Source organism: Dicentrarchus labrax, unplaced genomic scaffold, assembly GCF_905237075.1.
Source record: "Dicentrarchus labrax unplaced genomic scaffold, dlabrax2021, whole genome shotgun sequence".
Taxonomy (NCBI): Eukaryota; Metazoa; Chordata; class Actinopteri; family Moronidae; genus Dicentrarchus; species Dicentrarchus labrax.
In genome coordinates this window covers 21,597,372-21,619,994 of record NW_026136702.1, presented here as the reverse complement: position 1 = coordinate 21,619,994, position 22,623 = coordinate 21,597,372, and the positions used below count along the sequence as shown (strand labels likewise).

At 39.1% G+C, this 22,623-nt stretch overlaps 1 protein-coding gene across 4 annotated transcripts in view; it reads right to left on the bottom strand.

Moving 5' to 3' along the window:
• atrnl1a (attractin-like 1a) overlaps window positions 1-22,623 on the bottom strand; it is a 264,424-nt gene that overhangs the window by 163,840 nt on the left and 77,961 nt on the right. For all 4 annotated transcript variants that reach the window (XM_051380119.1, XM_051380103.1, XM_051380110.1 and 1 more), the window contains 4 exons: window positions 20,672-20,885; window positions 20,046-20,237; window positions 9,748-9,996; window positions 9,373-9,510 (listed from right to left, as the gene is read on the bottom strand). In XM_051380119.1, coding sequence (XP_051236079.1) covers window positions 9,373-9,510; window positions 9,748-9,996; window positions 20,046-20,237; window positions 20,672-20,885 — 793 coding nt within the window. The remainder of the gene's footprint in view (window positions 1-9,372; window positions 9,511-9,747; window positions 9,997-20,045; window positions 20,238-20,671; window positions 20,886-22,623) is intronic.

Here is a 22,623-nt window from a genome sequence, read left to right as displayed (position 1 = left end):
GGATTTATGGCAAACCTTCTTCAGTTCTGGCTTCTTAGTATAAGCTGTGTTTCTTTTTCGTCACTGTGAATTGAATCCTTTACACACAGGTAAAGTTATACGTGTTGTAATTCCTAGTAGATTTCCTGGCAATATGGCACTGTGCAAAGTGTTTACACCTACCAGAAGTGTTGATTGGGTCTACACGTAAATCACCTTTACTATATGGCTAGAAAATGTATGTGCGCACTCATGGGCTTGTAATGGTGAATGTGTTGCATGTGTGCACATCTGTATTAGTGTTGGCACTTCCTAATTTTAGTCATGTTGTACTTCACAGTGGCACCTGGAGCGAGGCAGATGACTCTCACAGCAGCAGTAAGATGCTAATTAACTGATTCTTTCACTTGTTTCCTACATGACAGAGGACATATTTATCAACTTGTTCCACTGAATGTACCAGCCTATACTCTGATGTTACAACAATACCAATATTTCAACCCACTCACCAAACAGAATGTTGATGTTTGATGATTTTGCACAACACTACAATAGATTATGTTAAACTATGTTTTTTAATGTTAAATAAAATGTTTTTTTATAGATTTTTTATTGAAGATTGGCAGTCACGGTATGGCTCAGGTCTGGTCAAGTTTAGGCAACTAAAACTACTTCAGATTAGAGAAAACCTTTTTGGTGTGAGATGGCATGTGAACCGTGGTCATCACGGAATATGATCATATCAGAAAATCTGGTTCTGCAGAATCTTCAAATATAAAAAAAAAATATATATATATATTTATTTATTTATTTATTAGGAACAAACACCTTCAAAAGATTGATGTTTTATACAAATGCAATGCCATCAATTATAAGACTCACTCCTTAAAAGAAAAACACCATTACTGGTATTCTGCTTCAGGTTGCAGCATTTTGGCTTACATTAGTATTCTTATAAAAATTAAATTATTAAATAATATGAAACTAACTAAAACAAATAAAACTGAGATACAAACCTTAACACCTTAATAAGGATTTTAAAGGAGCTGCCTATCTGCTATGAATCCAAAATACAGTAATTTTTTCCCATAATTCAAAATATTACCTTTTTCAAAATTCAGTGTCCACTGAAGCCTACTGTAATGCCTAGATCATGATCAATCACATGCTCCTTTCCATGAATATTTTTTTTTCATCATCATCATCATCATCATCATCTTGCACCTACAGCTGACTCTTTCTTTTCCTTTGTCCAGTTCCACAGACAGGGCAGTTAGTGAGAGAAGACAGGGCTTTATACTGTATTTAATGAAGGGATTGTGGGGAAGGGTCGAGGGCAAAGGGGGCAAACATTTAAGAAGTCTGTAAAATATACGTGAACACACACTTATACTGTACAAAGAGAAAAAATGATTTTCATGTTTTAGTGACATCAAAGAGCCCTTGAGTATAGTTTCCTTCCCTCAGCAGAATTTCATCAGTGGACCGTCAAGCTTTAAATGTAAATGTTTCAATCATTCTTTTTAAGGCCTATTATTACACAGGATGTAACACTCAAAAGTCTAGTAATCAAAATTCATATGTTTGCTGATCTGACCTTGCTATAGACTTGCTAAATGCAGCTGCGCAAAAGTTAAGTTGTTTTTGGGGAGTGACAACAATAAACTTCCCTGCAGGAGAACTTGAACAGCAGCGGTGGCAGCTGAGTGTTCAGGTGAGCGGTGCAGCATCAGGCTTGGCAGAGTGAAAAAAGTGAGCAAATCACTAAAAGCTTACATACACAACCCTGTTGCAAAGGGTATGTTGTGACAAGTGGAGCATGTTATCTGTGAATGGATCAATGCACTTTGTATTTTATTTTATTTTAATTTTTTTTAAATACTGCACAAATTTGGTGTTAATTTTTTCAGATACAAAATATGTTCTTTCATGTGGAGGGCAGTCAATAATTCATGGCCCTGTTTTCATTTAAAAGCCCATAATGCAGTGTTACTCAACCTTGTCTGGCCAGTGACCCCATTTTTAAATCCACACAACAATTATCCGTAGTAAAAAAATTGTATCCCCATAATATGGTTCTGTATGTGTGGTTGCATTCTAGGGCATATGATACTTTATTTTACTTTCTTCAACACAGCTGCTTGTCCTACATAGCATAGCAGCTAGTTATACTAATTGTATGCTGGTTAATGTCAGTGAGCTAGAAATGAAGGCACACAGTCTCAAAGCAGCTTATTCTAGACAAGACATGAGTCACAGCTGCAGCTGACTACAGATCAAACAGGATTCAAAAGCTATTTAAAAATCATATTTACGGAACCGTTTGTATGTGTGTATGTTGACCAGTCAGACGCCAGGAATAGAGCTGCCAGAGGGAAGATGACTGGATATCGCAAAGAATGCTGGGTAGTTTGTAACCCCGCCACAAGGCTCTACAGGTGCACGAACACACACAAGCATGTTTAAAACCACAAATATCCACACACACGGCGGCAGGTGAGAGTGGATTTGAAGACTGAATGGTGCAACTCTGCAGGCAGCATCCCTCTTCTGCTACTGTTCTGCTGCTAAAGCTCAACAACAGCTTACACACACACACACACACACACACACACACACACACACACACACACACACACACACACACACACACACACACACACACACACACACAACACAACACACACACCCCCCTCTCTCTCTCTCTCTCTCTCTCTGGTTGATACTGCTTGGTTGCTGGTTTCTTGCAGAGACAGCACTCAACATCTCTATAGCTCCTGCACTAAACACAAACGTACAAAGATGTCCCTGCTGCTGCACCCTGCTTAGAGACAGTACATCAAAACCTCAAAATTAGGGACAACAAGACAGAGATGGAGAGAGGAGGGAGGGTAGGGAGTTGACAAAGCATGTTCTGTTGGAACCACACGCACCAAAACACACTAGCACTGGTTGCTTGTTCAAATGCTAAAACAACCGACATCCTGTGATCGTGCAGTTTAGGTTTCTTATTAAATAAAGATGTTTTTTAACTGCCAATATAATCTTAGTCTTCATACCTTAACGATGAAAAACAGCTGATTCATCAGTGATTAACAAAATAACCCAAATTAGTTTTCTGACCTGTCACAAAGTTAAAGTCTAGTTAATGTAAGTTTACGAAAATAAAACTACTCTGTTATGGTTGTACAAGGGTGATGATGTTGGGGGTTCCAGGTAAATGCAAAACGCATATTTCAAGTCTGCTTACTTTCTGTATTAAATGAGACCATGATCTTTCCCTAACCTTAAACAAGTGCTAAGAGTTCCTCAAAATAACTATTACAAAGTTCAATAATGCTCCAGTCACTACAAGTGGAGATTGTGGCAGAAAACAAATTCAATTTGTTGTAAGTTTCGGCTGCAACTAACTCTTTTTCTCGATTAATCTAATTAATCTAATTGCTTCTTTTGTCTAACCAACTGTCCAAAACCAAAGACTCTTAATCTACAATCATAATCATAAAGAAAAGCAGCAAGTCCTTGCATTTAAGAAGCTGGAACCCTTTGACATTGTTGCTTGAAAAATGACTGAAATGAATCAATCAAAATAGTTGGCAAGTAACTGTCTTCCAACCAACTAATTAATTAATTAATCGACTAACTGTTGAAGCTCTAGTGTCAGTGAAGTATCATTATCAGTATCGGCCTTTTTTGCAACCAGAAACAATAATTATCAATATTACGTTTCTTTCCAGATGTTGCAAATGGGACCACCATTAGCTCCCCCTGAAGAGGTTTTGCATGGCAATAGCAACCTCAGTTACTATATCTTTGCTGCAAATAGGTGAGTCTTTCGTCAATTGTCCACAAGAGATTGTTTGACAGGAAAACATATAGAACATTTTAAGTGTTTGAACAATTAATGCTGCTGTTTTTCTGGTAAAGACAATCTTGAAGCGGAAGTTAAAGTTTAAAACTACTGACTGCTCTACATACAAACTTGCAGTGCTTGTTTTCTTGTCAACAACAAGCTCAACAAACTTTAACACTGTGCATCATTCAAAATACTTGTAAATCTCCAGATGTCAGCTAGTATTCATCTTAATTTAACTTGTGCTTCAAATGTGGCCATTCAAGTATCCTACAGGTTTCTATGAAAACATGAGCACAAACAACAAACAAACTAACACTGATATTGAAAAAAAAGACGTAATAAAGACGAATGCTGTACTGGAAAGACAATATCTGTTGACTCCTCACTACAGAACTAGAGAAGCAAATCCTCCACAATTCACATCAAGCACTCCTCTCTCTGTTTAAATGAATTTATAACATATCCAGTGATACACTTTTATTTTTAATCATTGTTTTTGAATATATTTCTTCATCTTATAAAGAATTATATGAATAAATAAATGAAGGACTAAAGACCACTAGAAGTCCTGTGTAGCCCCACAAGAAACAAGCACTGAAATGGGCTGAACCAGTGAGAAATGTTGACCTTTTGGCTCGGTGACTACGTCCTCAAGACCCAACGGCAACCTTTGACTTGTCGTGTTTCTATGAATCACACGACCAGAATGCGAGACTGTCTTCAGGGAGAGCCAGTGAGGTGGTGCAGAGAGAGAGTATCAGAGTGAGATGGCGAGAAGGAGCTCCTGATGTGAATCATGCAAAATTTATGGAAGCAATAAAACTGTTCAGCGTGAGGTGCCGATGGCAGAAGAGCATTATGCACTGAAGCACTGGGTAGCAAAAGATAACAAGCACAAGAAGAAATAATACAAGCTGAAGTCTTGCCTGGAAGAGGGTAGCACAGGAGCACAGTGGTCTGCCTGCTTCTGGCGATACCTCACCAAACCTGAGCACTACTGGAAAGATACTATATATATATATATATATATATATATATATATATATATATATATATATATAATATTTTTTTTTTTTTTTTTTTACGAATTCCAATCCAATTGCTATACCTGAATTTGGATACCTGTGGAAAATGCGAAAAATTATTTATAATATTTGTGTGTGTGTATATCATATCATATAGTAATGTACAATGCACAACTTCCACCCCTTGTAATGTTGACTTTACAACACACATTACAAGTTGCTATCTTGCTTTTTTTTGTTTCAAGGCTGAAATATCTCCATACTAAGGATGTGTTGAGTTGGCCAGCTGTTAGTAGTTCACTCTGTTGCAGACTGTTACGTCTCATTTTAACCTTTCAGTACATACACAAAGTAAACAAACGAAAGTCTTCAAATAGCTTTACTGCCGATCATCATTCCTGTAGACCTGCTATAGACGCATCTGGTGGAGGAATTTTTGTCTAGAATAGGATTTCACCCATTGATCGTCAGATAACCAACTCAACCTTAGATGAATGTGTCAGAACAGTGTTCCCTGTAGAGCTTTATTATTTAGTAAATCATGTACTTTTCATTTTGATTGATGATGGGCAGGATAGCAGTGGAAATCAGAAAGATGTGGTAGGAATGCAACAAAAAAAAAAATCTATATTGATTCATCTGTCAGTTATTTTTCAGTTCATTATTTAGTCTATGAAATCCCAGCGTGAAAATGCCAGCCACAAATTCCCAGAGCCAAAGGTGAAATCTTCTAATTGTTTCTCAAGTCTGAACCAACAACTGACAGTATATATAATGGACACAGCTTCCAGGTCTGCGATGTGAAGCCAATAAAAATAAAATGTAAAAAAATGTATAAAATAAATCTGCATTCCATGTAAAGGCCAACAGGGGAGCTCCATTGGCTGCAATAAAAAAACAACACCATGCACTTTAATGTTCTAACTATCTAACTTCTCACATAATTTATTAGCCCAATGAAAGCTAAATCTCTAGTTGCAAGTCTTCTTCTATACAGCATGATTTTCATTTGGTAAATTATGGTCCAATTTAGAGTAAAAGATGATAAAGCCTAAGTATGCTTTTGGGCTACTTTTTGATTGAAGTCATTCTCAATGAGTCTGTCCAGCGCACTGCACGAAAATCTGATCAAAACGGTCAAACTAGGCAGTGCTGATCAAATACGAATCAAGATTCTCTTACTGCGTTGCCTATTTCTCACCTAAAATCGTTTTCAGAAACATGTTTTATTGTACTGTTTATCTATAATACGAGATTGTGTGTGAGGTGAGCCTCCATCGTTTCCTCCTACAGACGAATCGGAGCTGCGCAGCCAATGAGAGCAGCTCAACTCGCAATACTTCACCTCTGCTGGCTCCGCCAAACTGATGACCGTAACACCAAACTCGAGGCTTCAAAACTGTACTCCACAAACCAATGGGTGATGTCAGATAGGTTCATCTTGAAACCATCAGAACAAAACCCAAAAGTATTTAATTTACAATATAAAAGAGAGAAAAGCAGCAACCCCTAAAATTTGAGAAAATGAACCTGTGATTTGTTGATAATACATAAATGATCAAAATTAATTGGTTTTTCAAAATTGACTTTATGGTTTTCAACTTACCAGCGGCAATGGTCAATCAACTGGGAGTGGAATTAAGGAAACAGTCCCATGAAGGGAGCCTCTATAACGTCCTGACAAAGATGCATAAATCCACCTTAACTCTCTCCTTATCCTCAAGCACTAGTGTTAACGTGCCATTAAGTAAACCACAAACCACACACACTGTAGTACTAATTTTAGATGTGGATGTTTCTATCTGTAAAGCAAGCGAGTACACTCTGGAACAACCCTTCCCGTCATAAATATGTTTTAAAAAAATGTTTAGAAAACATCAGTCTGTCTCTCCGCTGTAATAAAAACGAGACAAGAAATCAGCAGAACAAAGACTCCCAGGATGTTCATAAAAACATGCAGGTTTCCTGTCAGCCTCTAAAACGCGTGTTCTCCTCTGAGGGACTAACAGTCTAAACAGACATCAAACATATTGTCAGCTGCAGCTCTGAAGGTTGGTATGAGTGACTTTGACTTGATATGTGCACAGGACAAGGTGAACGATACAGTCAAAGAAAAGGACTAATGTCCTGCACACGCGCACAAACACACGTGCACACACACACTTCATCCAGATTTGACAAGGTTAGTTAATCATCTGTCACAGGGACAGGGGAACGGACAGACTACCCTCTCCTCTCCTCTGTCTGTCCTCCATCTCTTCCTCTCTATTTATCCCTCCATCTCCTCCTCTATTCCTTCATCGTCTCTCTCTTTCCAAGGGCGACTGTCCCTTTCCACCGATATTAACCTTGTATATCTCACCACATGGTTTTTATCCCCTTTTCTTTCGGCCTGCTTGCCTTTGTCTCTTTTTCCTCCTGTCTCACTCATCTCCCCCTTTTCTTCACCCACTCATCTCCCACTGCCTTTCTCACACTTCCATCCTCTTTATAACCCTATGAGCCGTGGCCTTTTCCCCTTCCTGTCTCTCCATCATTCAGTCCCCTAATCGGCCACACATCATTGCATCCCAGCAGTTTAGCCCAAGGTAAATCTAGTGGTCTTTTTTTTATAAAGAGAGATGGAGGAAGAAAGGATGAATGGATTGATGGATGGATGAAAAGTGGGGGAAATTTAAGACAGAGTTATTGTCAACTGTAAGAGGGAATGACACAGGCATAGAGTAAAAAAAGGGAAAGGTAAGAAAGGAAGAGAAAGGAGAAGAAATTAACGGAAGAAAAGGAAGGGAGAAAAGGAAAAGAGAGAAGGGGAGACATCAGATGCAGAGAGATAAAATGAGAAGAAAAGAGAGAAAAAGAAAGGAAAAAAAGAGGAGACAAGAGGAAAGGTAATCAAAAGAAAGAAAAGGAAGGGAATGAAGAGACGAGGCAGAGGAAAGCAAAAGAAAGAAACAAGAAAAGGAGAAGAAAGTAAAGAAAGGATGACAGAAAAGGGGAGCAAAGATGATGAGAAGTAAGGAAAGTAACGAAAAAGCAAGGATATGAGAGGCGATGAGAAGAGAGTGAAGGAAAGGAAAAAAAAGTGGGATGTAAGAAAAAAGTAAAGAAGAGAATGGATGAAAAAAGGCAAAGATAAATTGAACAAAATTGGCATGAACCATAAAAAGAGGCATAAAGGAGGTGTCACAAATGGAACATGTGAGGAGAGAAACAACAGGGGATGTTAAAGAGAGCATAAGGAAAAAGCCAAAACGGCACAGTGACAGAGGATGGAGTGAACAAAAATACTGCAAGGGAAGCCAAAGTAGAAGAGAAAGTGCATCAGAGGCTGTCCTGTACGGAGGCGACGAGAGGCGTGCATCTATCAGCACCGCGCTCGCTGCGGAGAGCCGCCAGGGACGGAGACACCAGTCAACTCAGGAAATAAGAAAATGATTAAGAGCGATTTAATGTCACGCCGCCGCCAAGCCAAAACGCACATCTGTCACAGTGAGACTGATGTTACTGCACCTCCCTCTCACTTCTCTCTCCACCACTCACTCACACTCCAGCAGTCACTCATTCATTCATTACACTCCCATCCAGGCCCATACCATATACCTACCCAGACCCAGACCCCCCCTCCCCCCCCCCGCCCCCCGAGCCTTCGAGTCACATGCACACACCTATTTCCTTGTGGCTTCTGCTTTCTATCATCTATCTCTCACACATACACTGTTCTTAGCAATTTCAACGATGGGATTTGCAGTGATGATTTCCATATGAAGCAAAGCATGGAGAAACTGCTGACAGTCGGATTCCAAGCTGAAAAATATGGATGCACATAAAGCAAGTGTGCATCTCTGTGAGCGTTTGCCAACATCAGGACCATCTTCCCCCGAGTCAAACCTCTCTCAGACACTCGACTAAGCTTCCAGAGCTATTCCCTCAATTTCTGCAGACCCCAATCCTGTCCAAACTACACGTGTAGTTTCCCTTTTCACTGTTCCAGTGCTCTGCTGGTCACCAACAAGCTCAACACAAACCAGAGCGCACACTCACAGCTTTTAAACACTGCCCCCATCAGGTTGTTTGTGTCTGTTACAGTGTAGTAGACTGTTGGCAGCAGTTTCTACTTGTCATGTTTTTAATGAATGGCTCATGATTTCTATAAAAGCAATTCAGAGCAACTGAAGGCAGCATATATCTAAAAGGGGGCATTTGTCCAATACACACTGGAAAAATCTCAACCTTTACTTATTTCTGTCTACAACTGAGCTCTTGTGTCTCTGAGATATCAATGTGTATCAAGAATTTATTTTTGGTAAATTATTATCTTTAAACAAGGCGGGTTGTTGCACTGGAAGAGAACCTGGTGAATTGATTTCAAAGAGATTCAAATATTCACACTGACTGACAGACTCTTTCCCTAAAATACGAATATAAGAAAGAGAATTCTGCCATGTGTGGACGTTCTTTTGCTGATATACCTGATATAAACACAGGGTAAACACCTTTGGCCTTTGCACTCACCATTGCACTTCCCTCCGTTGATGGAGTCGCCATAGTAACCGGGCATGCAGCTCTGGCAATGCGTCCCTGCTGTCAGGTTCCCACAGTGCTCGCACACGCTGCCGTTCACACACCTGCTGTGGCCATTACACTGACACGCTGGGAGGAAATTATACAAACACAAACACAGACAGTCAAAGATACACTCAGCTGTAGATACACCTACCTAAAAATACTGCAATAAATTCTACCTTCATGAAGATTATAATCAGTTTTTTGTTGAATGAGGTGTTTTTAACTTCATGGACATTTTAGTAGGCTGTAGTTTTAAACAGAATGAAACATTTTCTTGAATGTGGCCAATGAGTATGTGATCTGTTCCAGTGGTTCACTCACCGGGACACTGGATGAAGGCCCAGTTGTAGCCTCTATCAGATGAACAGAGACTCTGATCCAGCACCATGTCCCTGTCACGTAGTCTGTCTCGGTCCCGGGGCCCAGTCCTGGCAGTGGCGGGCTTCAGGGGGCCTCGGTAGGAGCCCTCCATGCAAACCCCCCTGCCGGTGTTACTGGGATCACCACACCAACCGCACTCTGCCCTCTCCAAACACTCTGCACATGTCCTCAGACCTGAACAGTTCTGGGCTGTAGAAGGGATTAGAGACAAGTGAGGAAACGTTAGGGTTCAGGTTTCGTTCATAACTGGAAATACAAACTTGTTCTACTATACTGGTATAATTTGCACGTTCTCAAACTTACAAAAGAAAAAAATAACCCATGCAATTGTTTTCTGATCTGACATCCTACCCGCTAGGACAAAAACGTTTGCCAGTGCCTTCAAAAAGGCAATTACCAAAGAAATTCACGAGCTGCTTCTGATTTCTTGCACAGAGTCCGCCATATTGAACCAGCATGTTTCTACAGAAGCCCAGAACACGAACTCTCATGAGTTTTGCTTGGAACAAGAGGGTGAGGTGAGCAGCAGAGCAGCTAGATGCCACTAAACCCTTCCCACTGGTCCTTTAAGGACTGGAAAGATGTTGGATTTGATAGGTGGGATATTTGTGATGCTTATTTGATAAGATTTTATGTTCGCACTAAATAAGGACAAGGTTTCTATTTTCATTTCATTTTGACTACTGAACTGAATTACATATTTGTGCAACTATGCACATTCATTTAAACTGTAGCCATGTCTGCCTTTTGGAAGATGTCCTAAACACACTTTTATTTCTTTGAGGCCAATTTTGACCATGTTCTCTCCCTCACACTGTGGCATAGCTAGTCCAAACAGCTTTAAACAAAGCATAAACACAATAAACGCCTGTAGTGATATAATCTACCTCCTCTAATACACTTTGCGTCTTTTGTTTTCACCTTTCCTTTGACCCTCAACATTTATAATGAAATTGACTTTTTGCTTCCCACACCATTCCACATGTTGAGAAATGCATTTGTATTCATAAAATGGATGTGACATTCAAAAACACTTTACTGGTGCAAATTAAAAATGACACATTTTTTTATGGTATGGCATTCAATTCTTGTAAAAGAAAACAAAAATCTCCATACTGAAGCCCTTTTTGTTCACTGAACGTGGCAGAGAATAGGCAATAGGTGTCAAGAATAAGAAATCAAGTGTTTTTTTCTGGCCTTCCAAAGTTAACTTTATAGCTTGTTTTGAACCTTTCAGTCTTGTTTTGCTCTCGTTCTCAACGTCGACTCGTCTTCCTGTCATAATAAATTTTAGTCTACAAAGCAAAGGTGGGAATACACTCAGAGAAAGGGAGGAAGGTAAGACTCTGTGGGTATCTTGGCGTGTACACAAGAAACCGAAAGGTTGAGAGAAGTTATCCGAGGTGTTGTTTCTTATAGCCCAGCGAGATGATTCAAATGCAGCGTCAAGTAAAATTAGCATTTTCACCAGAAGTTGTTTCTCTTTTGAACATGAGCCATTTCCATAAGTCACAGATGTTCTAGCTGAACCTGTATCTCTTTCTCTCTGTGTCCCTGCTAGCTAGCTCTGCTTGAAATACACCTCTTGTCCTCTGTATGTGTTTGCAAGCTCCCCCGTTGCATTATTCAACTGTAGCAATGCTGATTCATTTGTTCTCTCTCCCTCTTCATAATTACAAACTTCTTCTCTCCCTTTCTCAAATTCACTCTTTATCTCCTCTCTGCCACATTTTATCCTCCTCTTTTGCATCTTTTCCATTCTATTTCTATTCACTAAGCCACCTTCCCCTCTTGCGCTCATTCAGCACTGCTTTCTTCGCCACTATACCTCCCTAATTTCCTGTCATTTTGATTTTTTTATGGATTACTTTAAAACACTCTGGGCACAAATGGAGTCACAAAGGCCGGAACTCTTCTACTCTTTTTCATATTCTCTTTGCATCTCTTCCCTACTGTGTTCTTCCCTCTAGTTTTTACTTTCACCTCCCCTTATTTCCTCTCTCATTTTACTTCTCCTCTAACAACTCACTGGATCCCCACTATAGTCAATAGTTCAAAGAGAGGCAGTTCAACAGAATATCCCTAATCCACCTCACAGTAGGGTTTCCTCTGCTAGAAAAGCACATATTTACATACCCAAGAGCAGACTTTAATATCCAATAAATATACCAGCCCTGTTTATCATTTAGAAATATGATTCAAATTGCTGGAAATTGGAAGCCGCTGTTTGTAAACCACCCTTTTCATGCTCCAAACCTTAACTTTATAATATAAAGAAATTCTTTCCTTCTTTTTGATTTAATAGATCCAATTGTCAGCCATTTTGTGTCACACCAGGTCAGGCTATTAGGCTTGCAGTGCCAACCAAATGTTTGCTTTATTCATAATGATTGAGCAATGCTCAATAGGCACTGAGTTCTCTCCTTTACATAACCCAACATGAACCCTTTCTACACCTGATTGGACACTACACTGTGTACTGGTCTGTCAGTACACTGTTTTATCAACATCGGTTTTGCTGTACATTTGAGATGACAGGCATTGTGATTGACACATTGGGTTCCATATAATACATCAAAAAATGCATGTGAGGGAGATTAATGTGTTTTAACTTTGTTATAAACTAGAAAATAATCTCACCCGACTTTAAATGTTTCACTATACCTTTAACTTCATTGTTTTTCACTTAGATGCATTGGATGGGGACGGATCTATCACTATTAGTTAAGCCTACTTCAGCCTAGCTATCTTCACTGCTATTTTAAAATTTTGGCCAAACCTCTTCTAACTATTCCCTCCAATCTTCCTAATTGTGGGACATTAGCAAGAAACATGCAAGCTACTTCATGTAGCAAGCACAACAAAAATGTCTTTAGTTTTCTATCTTTAACAACCTATTTGGGCACAGTGTCATATTGAAAGATGGGCTCAATCAGGAGACTTAAATCTCATAAAACCCTGAGCTCTAGAAATTTGGTCTGGCTTTGCAAAGCAATTACTTCATAAACAACCAGAGGCCATTTATTTATTTTTTACAAAAACCATGCAAAGTGCCCAGACAATTTTACAAAAGTTTTTCCCCTGGCAAATTAATAATGAACACCTCATTGCCATCTTAGCAGCAATATGGGAATGATTGTAAAGAAAATGAAAACACTCAGACGAGGAGGAGAGTACAACATGATTCCTCACGTGATTTAGAATTAATCTCTACATACAGACTGCCTCCCTAAACACACATTTGAAGGTGCATTTGCAGCTCTTGACTGCAATTCATTTGTGAAACATGTCAAAATCCGTGACAGCAAATGGATGACATTTCAGGCATCAGCTTGCATGCCACAAATATGATGAAATGGGCCCTGAGGACACTAAACGACACAAATAAAAGCAGCTCAAACTGAGGTGAACGACTGCGGGCAAAAACAAATTCCTGAAAATATCCAGTCCTTAGATGTTCACTTACATAACTGCAGTTTGTGTAGATAATGTAATTTACCTGCTATGTTCTCTATGCATGAGCCATTTCTATTTTTAATAGCATCTCTAACTATCTGGCTTCATCTGTGTTCCACATGAGAAAAATTAAGGGAGGTTATTGCCTCATGTAGTCTTGTGGACTGGGGTAGATGAGGATGAAGGGAAAGAAGCGTTAAATTTGCGCGTGTGCCTGCAGGGTTTACACGGCTTTACTTTTAGTTAACAGCACCAAAGATTTAGCTGTACCTTGTGCTATTAGATGACATTAGCTCCAGGCTATTTCTAGAGTCAATGTCCTTTTGGATGGTGCTTGCATTTCATGCATTACATGTGATCTAATCATGGTCCAAAGATGAAACTGTTGACAGACTGCTGATTACTGGCTATTTTTTCATATGTGAATATTAGTGATTGGAGATAAAACAAGATCACTGATTTATGCACTTAAAATTGCTTAAATGTTAATGTTCCTCTAATTTGCTGCAATAAGGGTAATTATTCTGTCTTCCCTCTGAGTTCGCATACACATCTCAGCTGCAAAGTAAATACTCCTGTATAGACGACAGGGGGTAAGCAAAGTCTAATTTAATTTCCATTTATTGCACTTCACCACAATTAAATTATGAGTTGTGGCTGGTAAATTTAACACGTGTACCAAGGAGAGCTCTGATGAACACATGAAATGAGAGTCTGTCTGCCATAATAGTTGAGTTTTAAAGGACATGGTTTTTCTTATTGTCAACAAATCCCATTAGAAGACCAAAACAAACAATGAACTGATCCGCCTAACAATTACTGTCTGTGTACCAGAGCCTAATATATCTTATTACTCAGTGCAACTGCGCTCCATTGTTATCTAAAAACTAGACTGAGTCACAGAGTGCCACAGAAGTCAGAAAGTATTGGAGACCGACAAACATATGGTTGGTTTCAGTGCAAAAAGCATATTCAGGGTTCAGCGCCCCGTTAGGGCAAGTGGGTCGGAAATCTGAGAAAAACGGTCTTTGGTAACCAATGTTGTGTGAGGAGAGGCAAGAAAGCCCATTGTCAGATTTTGTTTTTCATACATATATTTATTTATGTACCAAATTGCATTGCAAACAAATCAATTATTTGTGAAAACATTCACTCTGAACTCATAACACGATTTTACTTAAACCAAGAATGTCAATCTGCTGATATTGCTAAATCAAAAGTCACTTCAAGAGTCATTCAGTCCTTATGATTCAGCCACTGGGAACCACGATCCATCCAATAGTTGCTGTATATTTCACTCTAAACTAAAGATGTGGATTGACCAAGTGACTGACCAGCATTGTCATCCCTATAGCCCGGCTGCTAGCATGGCTTGATACAAAGTACAGTTACCATTTAAAATGTGAAAAACGAGTATATACAGATCAACGCAAATCCCATACTTGTTGGTTAAAATAATGTAACCGTTTCTGTGGGGTTTCTATCAACTTCATGTGAATGAGAATGAACATAAATGTAGTAACTAGGTCAAATCCAAGAGGACATGGGTTTGCATCGCAGCCGAAGCCACAAAACATCAGTCGCTCGAATCTTTCAGTTGCTGCCGTCACTTGGAGACTGAGAGCCTTAATGCCTTTAAAGTTCTGTCAACAAGAAACATTAAGCACAACATTTCTCAGACGCTGGCTGCTATATAGCAAACATCCACCACATGATTTATGTGAAATCGACGGAAAAAACTCTATTCTGTGTTCCTTTCCAAAACCTTCCCAAAATATATGGTTCTATTGAAATCAGGATATTAGTCGTCTTCATTGACAGAAATAACCTAGAGGATACCTAAACACAACAGATGACAAATGTTCTGAGTAACTTAGTCTATCTTTGTGCAGCAAAGAAAGGGATTGCTTGTTCCTGCTGGGGGAATTTTCATCTTATCAAAAATTCTCGCAGCACAATCGTCTCCGTGCCACATTCTGTTCATCACAACAGGGTTTGACATTGGGTGTCCCTGGATAGCACGTATCGTCTGGTTTCATCTTGTGCAATCCATTTGCTCCTACAGTACTTGACAGTTAGCATCGCTGTAGCCAGTAGCATACAGATCTGTGAGCCCCTATACATAATACATCAAGTGTAGGACCCATAAGCTGCCTTCTCCTTCGCTTTTCTCGTTGCATGTAGAGCTGCAAGACAGCAGACAAAAAAACCCACACACGTGTTATGAAGATTGCCTCAGAGAAAATAAGCCCATATCTCTGTGCAGCAAAACCAATATCAGCTACAACAACACAACCATCATCCAGCCTGTCTGTAAATGTGAGTGTGAGTGTGTGTAAGACAGAGATTCATTTGAAACCTATGTTCAACTATAATGAAATCATAGTCACTGACCTGTTGTAGTCGCCTGTCTAGACAACAAAATACACGCAGTGAGTGACAAATAAAAGAACAACTGCTGTGTACTGAAATCCAACACACCTGTACCTAATCCCATGTTTGTGTTTAAATGGTTGTGGCAGGGCAGAAATGTGTGGATCCATCTCTGTGGTTATCTTTGTGGTTATGGTTTGTGGTGGATCTGCTGTACTGGACTGAGTCAGTCAAGTGGTTCCTAATATTCTTGTCCCTCCATATACCGTAGCAAAGTGAAATGTTTCCATTGTTTTGTCTGTGTAATACAGCACATCTGATTTGAAATGGCACAAAAAGGGTAAGCACTTTTAGCTCTGAGGAGGTTTGGGGGTTGTTTCTTGGTTGAACAGTGGATGAGTAGTAGTCCTTTTGAAATACAAACTGTTTGAAAACAATTTGCCTAAAGACTAAAATGGTATTCCAATGTCGTACCGCTTATTAACTGCATACAGTATGAACTAGATACTGATTGTCATAGTATATTGTTTTTACAACTAGTGTGCACTAAAATCACCATACTTTAGCATTTTGTATTAACAGGAAATGTTTGCCAATCAAACTACAACTTTAAAAAGTCTCTATAAAAAGACAGAAAATTTTATATACGAATACAATGCTGTTTTTGTTTTCTGATGTGTTTCTGGAATTGTTTTCCCCAACACCCACAGTTACTTTTTTACAGCAGTGCGCAGATCATCCATTTCCTTTGTGCATTGTGAACAGTAGTTGGACACAGCACACTTAAAAAATTGCCAGGTACTGTAAAACACCAAGTGTCTGATGCAGTATTTCAACCATAGTCACAATTTAATTACAAAATCTGCAGTATAGAGCCAACAAAAACAAAAACGGGTCACTGTTCAAATACTCTAGGAGTACACTGACATTTATGTGCAATACAGACAATGCAGCGTCACTACATTTGTGCTTGCGCTGTGGTGAAAACCGGAGCTGGAGTTTCAACCTCACTGCTTCACTTCATCAGCTACTTCTGTTGCACTAACATGCATGTTATGTGGTAAAACTTTAGGCTGACAGTTTGTAGAGTTATCACTGCAGTGGTTCTCCATCCCTAAAAGCAGTTGTTTGTGAAAGTCTGGTCTTTCTGTATCTTCCTATCTACTGAACAACAATGAAAAAACAACTGGCAGCACTACCGAGAGGGTAGATGCAGAATAGATGTGGGTGTCTACAGTGGCAAACACTGACCTCACAAGCTATGCATGCTAACCCTAACCCTATGCATGAGAGGAGTGTTATTGAGCACATATAGAATGAAAAGTTTAATTTACAGACTAATTTACAGTTGCCATTTTGACTGCCATATAGCTGCAGGTGTAAGACCTTCAGGGACAAGACCCTGGAGGCAGAGAGGTAAAAAGAGGTGAAAAAAAGCAGAGGGAAGCTCAAAAAATTCCTGTCTATTTTATGACAGGAAACATAGTACTGCGCAATTAGTCTGGGATTGAAATATCTGCTCGCTTTTAAAGGAGTACCCACAACTTCCAAATCTGACTGCTGGTGCAACACTGGAGCTAATTATTTCAAGAGGTTGTGTTGAGGAATGTGTAGTTGGCCTTCAGCCGACATGAAAAATGGGAATGATACACTAAGCCTTGGGCCAAATTTATCTGATAAAGAAATGACCCAGTTCAAATTGGATCCTCAGACAAGCAATTGTTTTTTGTGAAAGCAGCTACTAAAGCCGAGGTCATGAATCCTTCAGCTGCCGCCTGCAGGGCTGGTTTCCAAAACAAGACATGATTAATCCATAAACAAGAGAAGTGAAGCAGAAAGTTAAGTATGCTCTACAAAGAGGGGTGGACCTCAAAAGAGCAACAATGCTATATCTGAGAATTTGAAAAGTGAAATATGTCATATTTTATATGGCACACTTTGAGCAACAAAGGCAAAAAGCAGCAGAACAAAAGCATCCTACACATCTTCTGCCACCAAACTGCGATATAAATAATAAAAGAGCAAAGGAGATGGGGAAAAGGTGCCATTATGTAAGCAATGAAGGTAAAAAGAAAGAAGGAAAAACAATCATAGCTTGCTAACAGTAGGCTAGAGAGCTGTCTGCATTCAGACTACTGGCACCAGCAAGGAATAATAATCACCAGTCAAAAGACAAAAAAAGTTTCTGAAGCTGTTTTTTAACTCCCCAGAAACAAGAACACTTGGCTACAAATGGACTATTTGTCTAACAAAAGACAGAAAACACCAATAAAAAGTTTTGCCTGAAGGAATATCTTTGACCGTTTTTTCTGTTTTTCTAACAGATTTCTAAACTGGTTGAACTTTAGAATAAAACATGGCCTTCACTTTTCCAAATAAAACATCAGTGAACATTATCAGAAACAAGCATCACTTACTCAGGTCTGTTAGTCATGCTGCTATAACGTGTAGCCGCCTTCTGTCTAGGTTGGATATCTACCCTTGGCTAGGATAATCAGTAGTTTTAAAATACAAAAAAACGTATTTTGTCTTGTAGATTCCAGTTATTCTATAGTTACAGTATAGTATACAGTAGATGGACACATTTATTTCTCATTGTTCTAATAGACCATTTAATTATAGTGTCCCTTTTTTAGATATATGTATGTAGACATTTTCATGTAGTCAAAACAATTACTTCTTTTGTTTAAAATACATTTGAACAAATTTAAATGTGTAGCACCAAAATAAAATATCCAAAGCTTGTTATTTCTTTTTCAATAGAGGATTTTCTGAATCAAATGACTCCTGGTTGTAATGTGCCAGAGCTTCTTGTTCACTGGTCCATGTGGTTGATTATCAGGGGCGCTTACTAACTTCCACATATAAAGCTGTGGTCATTTATACAGGATGATTGTAAACAGCTTGCAGTCTCAAGTAAACAAGTGGCTGAACAAAGTAAAATGTCTATAAAACAAACTGAAGAAGTGGATTTTGTGGATCATAAAGGCCAAAAAAAGACAAAAAAAACACTAGACTGGACATTCAACATTTGAAAATAAAGACAAGAATCCAACAGGATGCCTGTGCTGTCCCCATTAACTGAAGGCTGTTTTAGTTAAAAAATGAATTGATGTAGCTTTAATTCATGAAACACATTTGATTACAAAAATAAACATGTCAAGCATGTTTCTTTTCAAGCAATAGTTCCCATTCCTTTCCTGCTGGACAATTTGTAAACCAAAGCAGGTAAACGTAGAAGCAACCTATAGGATAAATGGCTGCAGCCACTACAGGAATGTTCTTTAGAGAGGAAACTATCAGCAGTTAGGCAGTAAAACCCTTAGTGTCTTCATGTCATGACGACTTATGAAACAATGGAAATCATCATAAAGATGCAAATTCAGAGAGGCTGCAGCAGGGCCTGGCAGCTTTTCCCCTTTGTCTGGTTTCATGGTTCATGATCCCTCGTCTTTGTCACATACACAAACATTCCTGTGCACTTAGAACCACTTCCAACACCCCCAGGGAGGTGTTAATATGAGAGGAATGTTAACAGACAGCAGCGAGGACTTCATATCGAGTCTGCTGTGTGTCACTGTAGATGATCGATTTTCTGCCCTGTAGCTACAGGAGAGGTGGCACTGCCTCGGTTTTGGAGTGTGTGTTTGTGTCAGTGTGTGTGTGAGAGGTAGAGACCTGAATGCTGATAAGAAAAAGATCGATAGGAGTCTATAATGACTCCATGTTCACACAATGTACTCTAGTTGCATCATCAAAAGGTGTGAGTAGAGTACTACACCACCTCATTCATTCTTCTTAGCCACATATTTTGACTAAGCTATAACCTCTAGGCTTTTTCCAACCATATACTGCCTTGTCATTACATCTTATTAAAATGACAAAGATAACGTGCAAATCTTACATCTCACCTCCTAAATCTATGACTGTACATCTTGCTTTTCTGGTGTCGGGTTAGTGTGCATTTGCACCTTGTAGCTGGTACTACAGTGTTAATCCAGAAACTGACTGGTAACTCAAGCCATTAGAAAAATGTAGTGGAGTAAAAAATATTTTTTTATTATTTTCACTAAAATGTAATGGATGAACAGTAGCATGTCTTCCAGAATGGAAGCATTACTACCTAAAATAACACTAAATAAAAGTGCTTTTTCCGAGGCTTTGAGCCATATCTTTTGGTCTTGCAGAGTTTGAGAGATGATCAAACTCCCATTCCTGATGAAGACTGTGAAATGTGGTTAAAAGCCTTGGATATAGCTAGAAAGTGGGTCTGAGATATTCCCACCCGAGTTCTTGTTTTTAAAAGCACATAAACAAACAGACCTAAACCGCCCCCCCTGACCCTGGTCTAACATATCTGTTCATCTCCACCCTTCCCTATCCCCCCTTTTGATTTCTCCCCGTCTCACCAGTACAGTCCTGGGTCTGCCACTCCAGACACTGTCCATAGGGGAAGGAGATGACATACGCCGAGGAGTCGACACAGCGCTGTGTACTGCTGCACCACATGCACTCCATGGCCTGGCTGGTGCAGTTGGCACAACTGGTGTGCAGAGAGCAGGGCGTCTTACAGGGACGAGCACTCTGACTCTGTGGACTCCCTGAGCAATGAAACAAATGCCAGAGACAAAAGTTTAGAGAAAAGGAACTGATAGTTATTTACTGAAGTTTGGAGCTAGTTACAACATAAGATAAAGGTTCAGAGCTTAGATATACACCTGATGATTTTTATTTCCTTCACTGCATCATACAGAACATTTCATACAGCTTCCACTTGTTTCCTCTTTCTCACTTTTGAGTTTATCCATTTTCACAGAACAAAAAATGTCAGTGTCTTTAAGAAATGCTCTGGTAATTATATAATGTATCTCATGCACTGATACTTTGTTCTTTCAACCAAGAGTTTGTTTCTTTAGCTTGCCTGAACTGATAAACTGTAGCCTCCAATCTGAGTTTTATCCTGTGTTCTGGTCTCTCTCATTAACCACATCCACCTGTCTCTCTCTCCTTTTTTAGTGCACTCATTCTTCCTCACCGGCAGGTTTTTCACAGATGAGGCCGTCAGTGGTGGCTGTGCAGGGGTTGGCTTTAAGACCAGCCACCTGTGCCCGCTCCAGGTAGGCACAGAAGCCTGAGTCGCTGGGTTCTCCAGGTAACCATTGCAAGCTGGTGTTGGTGAAGGGTGATATGTCCTCCCAGCCCCAGTAGGACACGTTGATCTTCCTCAAGCCAACCCAGGGAGATAATGTCTGTAGAAGTGGAGAGAGAAAGAGAAAAAGAAGCAGTTAGGTTACGTAGCACAAGCGGTTTGTTTCTTGTTCTTTTCTTTGTTTGTTCTGCGTTTAAAAAAACACCCAAAAAAGGAAGATAATGAGCCCTAATTGTATGCAGTTCACATGTACACATGCACAATGTGCTAGAAAGGTTGGAGAAAAAAAACACCATAATGAGAGCAATAACTCAATGCATAAACAAGAAAAACAGCATAATAATACTAAAATTAACAGCTGAGCAGGAGTCCACATAGTAAAGAGATAAAGATGTAGTCCTCTCTGCCAAGAGAAGTCAGAAGGCTGATAACTCTGAACCACAAACAAAAACGTTGTCTTTTACATGAAAGTGGATCCTAAATCAAACCTTACGCAAATTACTGTAATTATAAAAGCAGAAAATCTAATTATAGCAGCTGACTGAAGTGTAGTTCAGTGAACATTTGATTTATTTTCTGACAAAACAAGTGTGATTTGTTTAATATAATAATGTCTCATGATGATTATGAACAGTTACTATTAGTTTAATTTGAGAGAAATCAAAAATATTTTCTCACAGCTGTGATTTATTTTATAAAAACATGCAAAAGGCTTCAAATTAAAGCTTCGGGATCAAGGATTACAAAGAGCTTGCTCTGTGTGTATTCTTGCATGTCAGTATACCACCCAAATAGCTGGCTGGTATGTGGTAATTGCTTAGAAAGTTAATACTGAAAAAATGGAACTAGAACAGAATAGATTTAGAATCACCTTCAACCAAAAGGAAATATAAAAACTGTTTATCTACAAAAACAGGCACTTTTCTACAAGACAGAGAGCAAGAAAGGGAAACACACTTTGTTTCAATTAACACCCTTCGAATATTTGCTCACATTTTTCCTGAAGCTGCACATTTATCAGAAAGTCTGTGTGTGGTCAAACACGTCAGGGTCTCAAATGACATTTCCACCACAAACAGTACAAGTCTACATTTCAGTGTGAAAAGCATTCACATCCTGTTACTCATCTGGGATGAAGAAAACGATGATGAAGCTGATTTGTGTGCTTCACGGTGGGCTAAAAATGTTTCCCTATTTTGACCCCTTCGTAGAGTTTTTAAAAAAAAAGCCACATCAGAAATATCCTGGTGAGAAATTTCACTTCTTTGTACCTGGCGACATCAAAACTCCTCGTGGTGCTGTGAAAATATTTTTTGAAAATGTATATTATTAAATAACCTAAAGCCAGAGGCATTGCGTTATAAAATTTCAACAATTTTTTTAACATTTTCACATTTTATTTTAAACAGTGAGGCTGTTATATGGACATGTTGATCAGTAAATAGCAAACAACATTGCTGGGTTCATGTTTAATAACTCAAATTGAATGATCTTGATACCCCATATTCCTTGGAATACAATGAATAAATCAATAGAATTGAAGCAGTATTGTGTACATTATTTCCTATAAAGAACTCTGGGTTCAGTTGTCCACAATCAGCAGGACATCACAGTACTTCAGTCTCTACAGGAAAGATAAAAACAGCTGAACACTAACATCCCATTAGATGCAGCTATTTAACTAGACTATACACACATGTACGTATATGCTGTTGCCACAAACACATTGTGGCACTGACGAATTTGCATTTGCTTCTTTCCTTACTTTACATTATAAACCAGCCTGATATGACAGGTTTGGATGCATTCAAGTCTGTCTTAATACAATGTTCAGATGT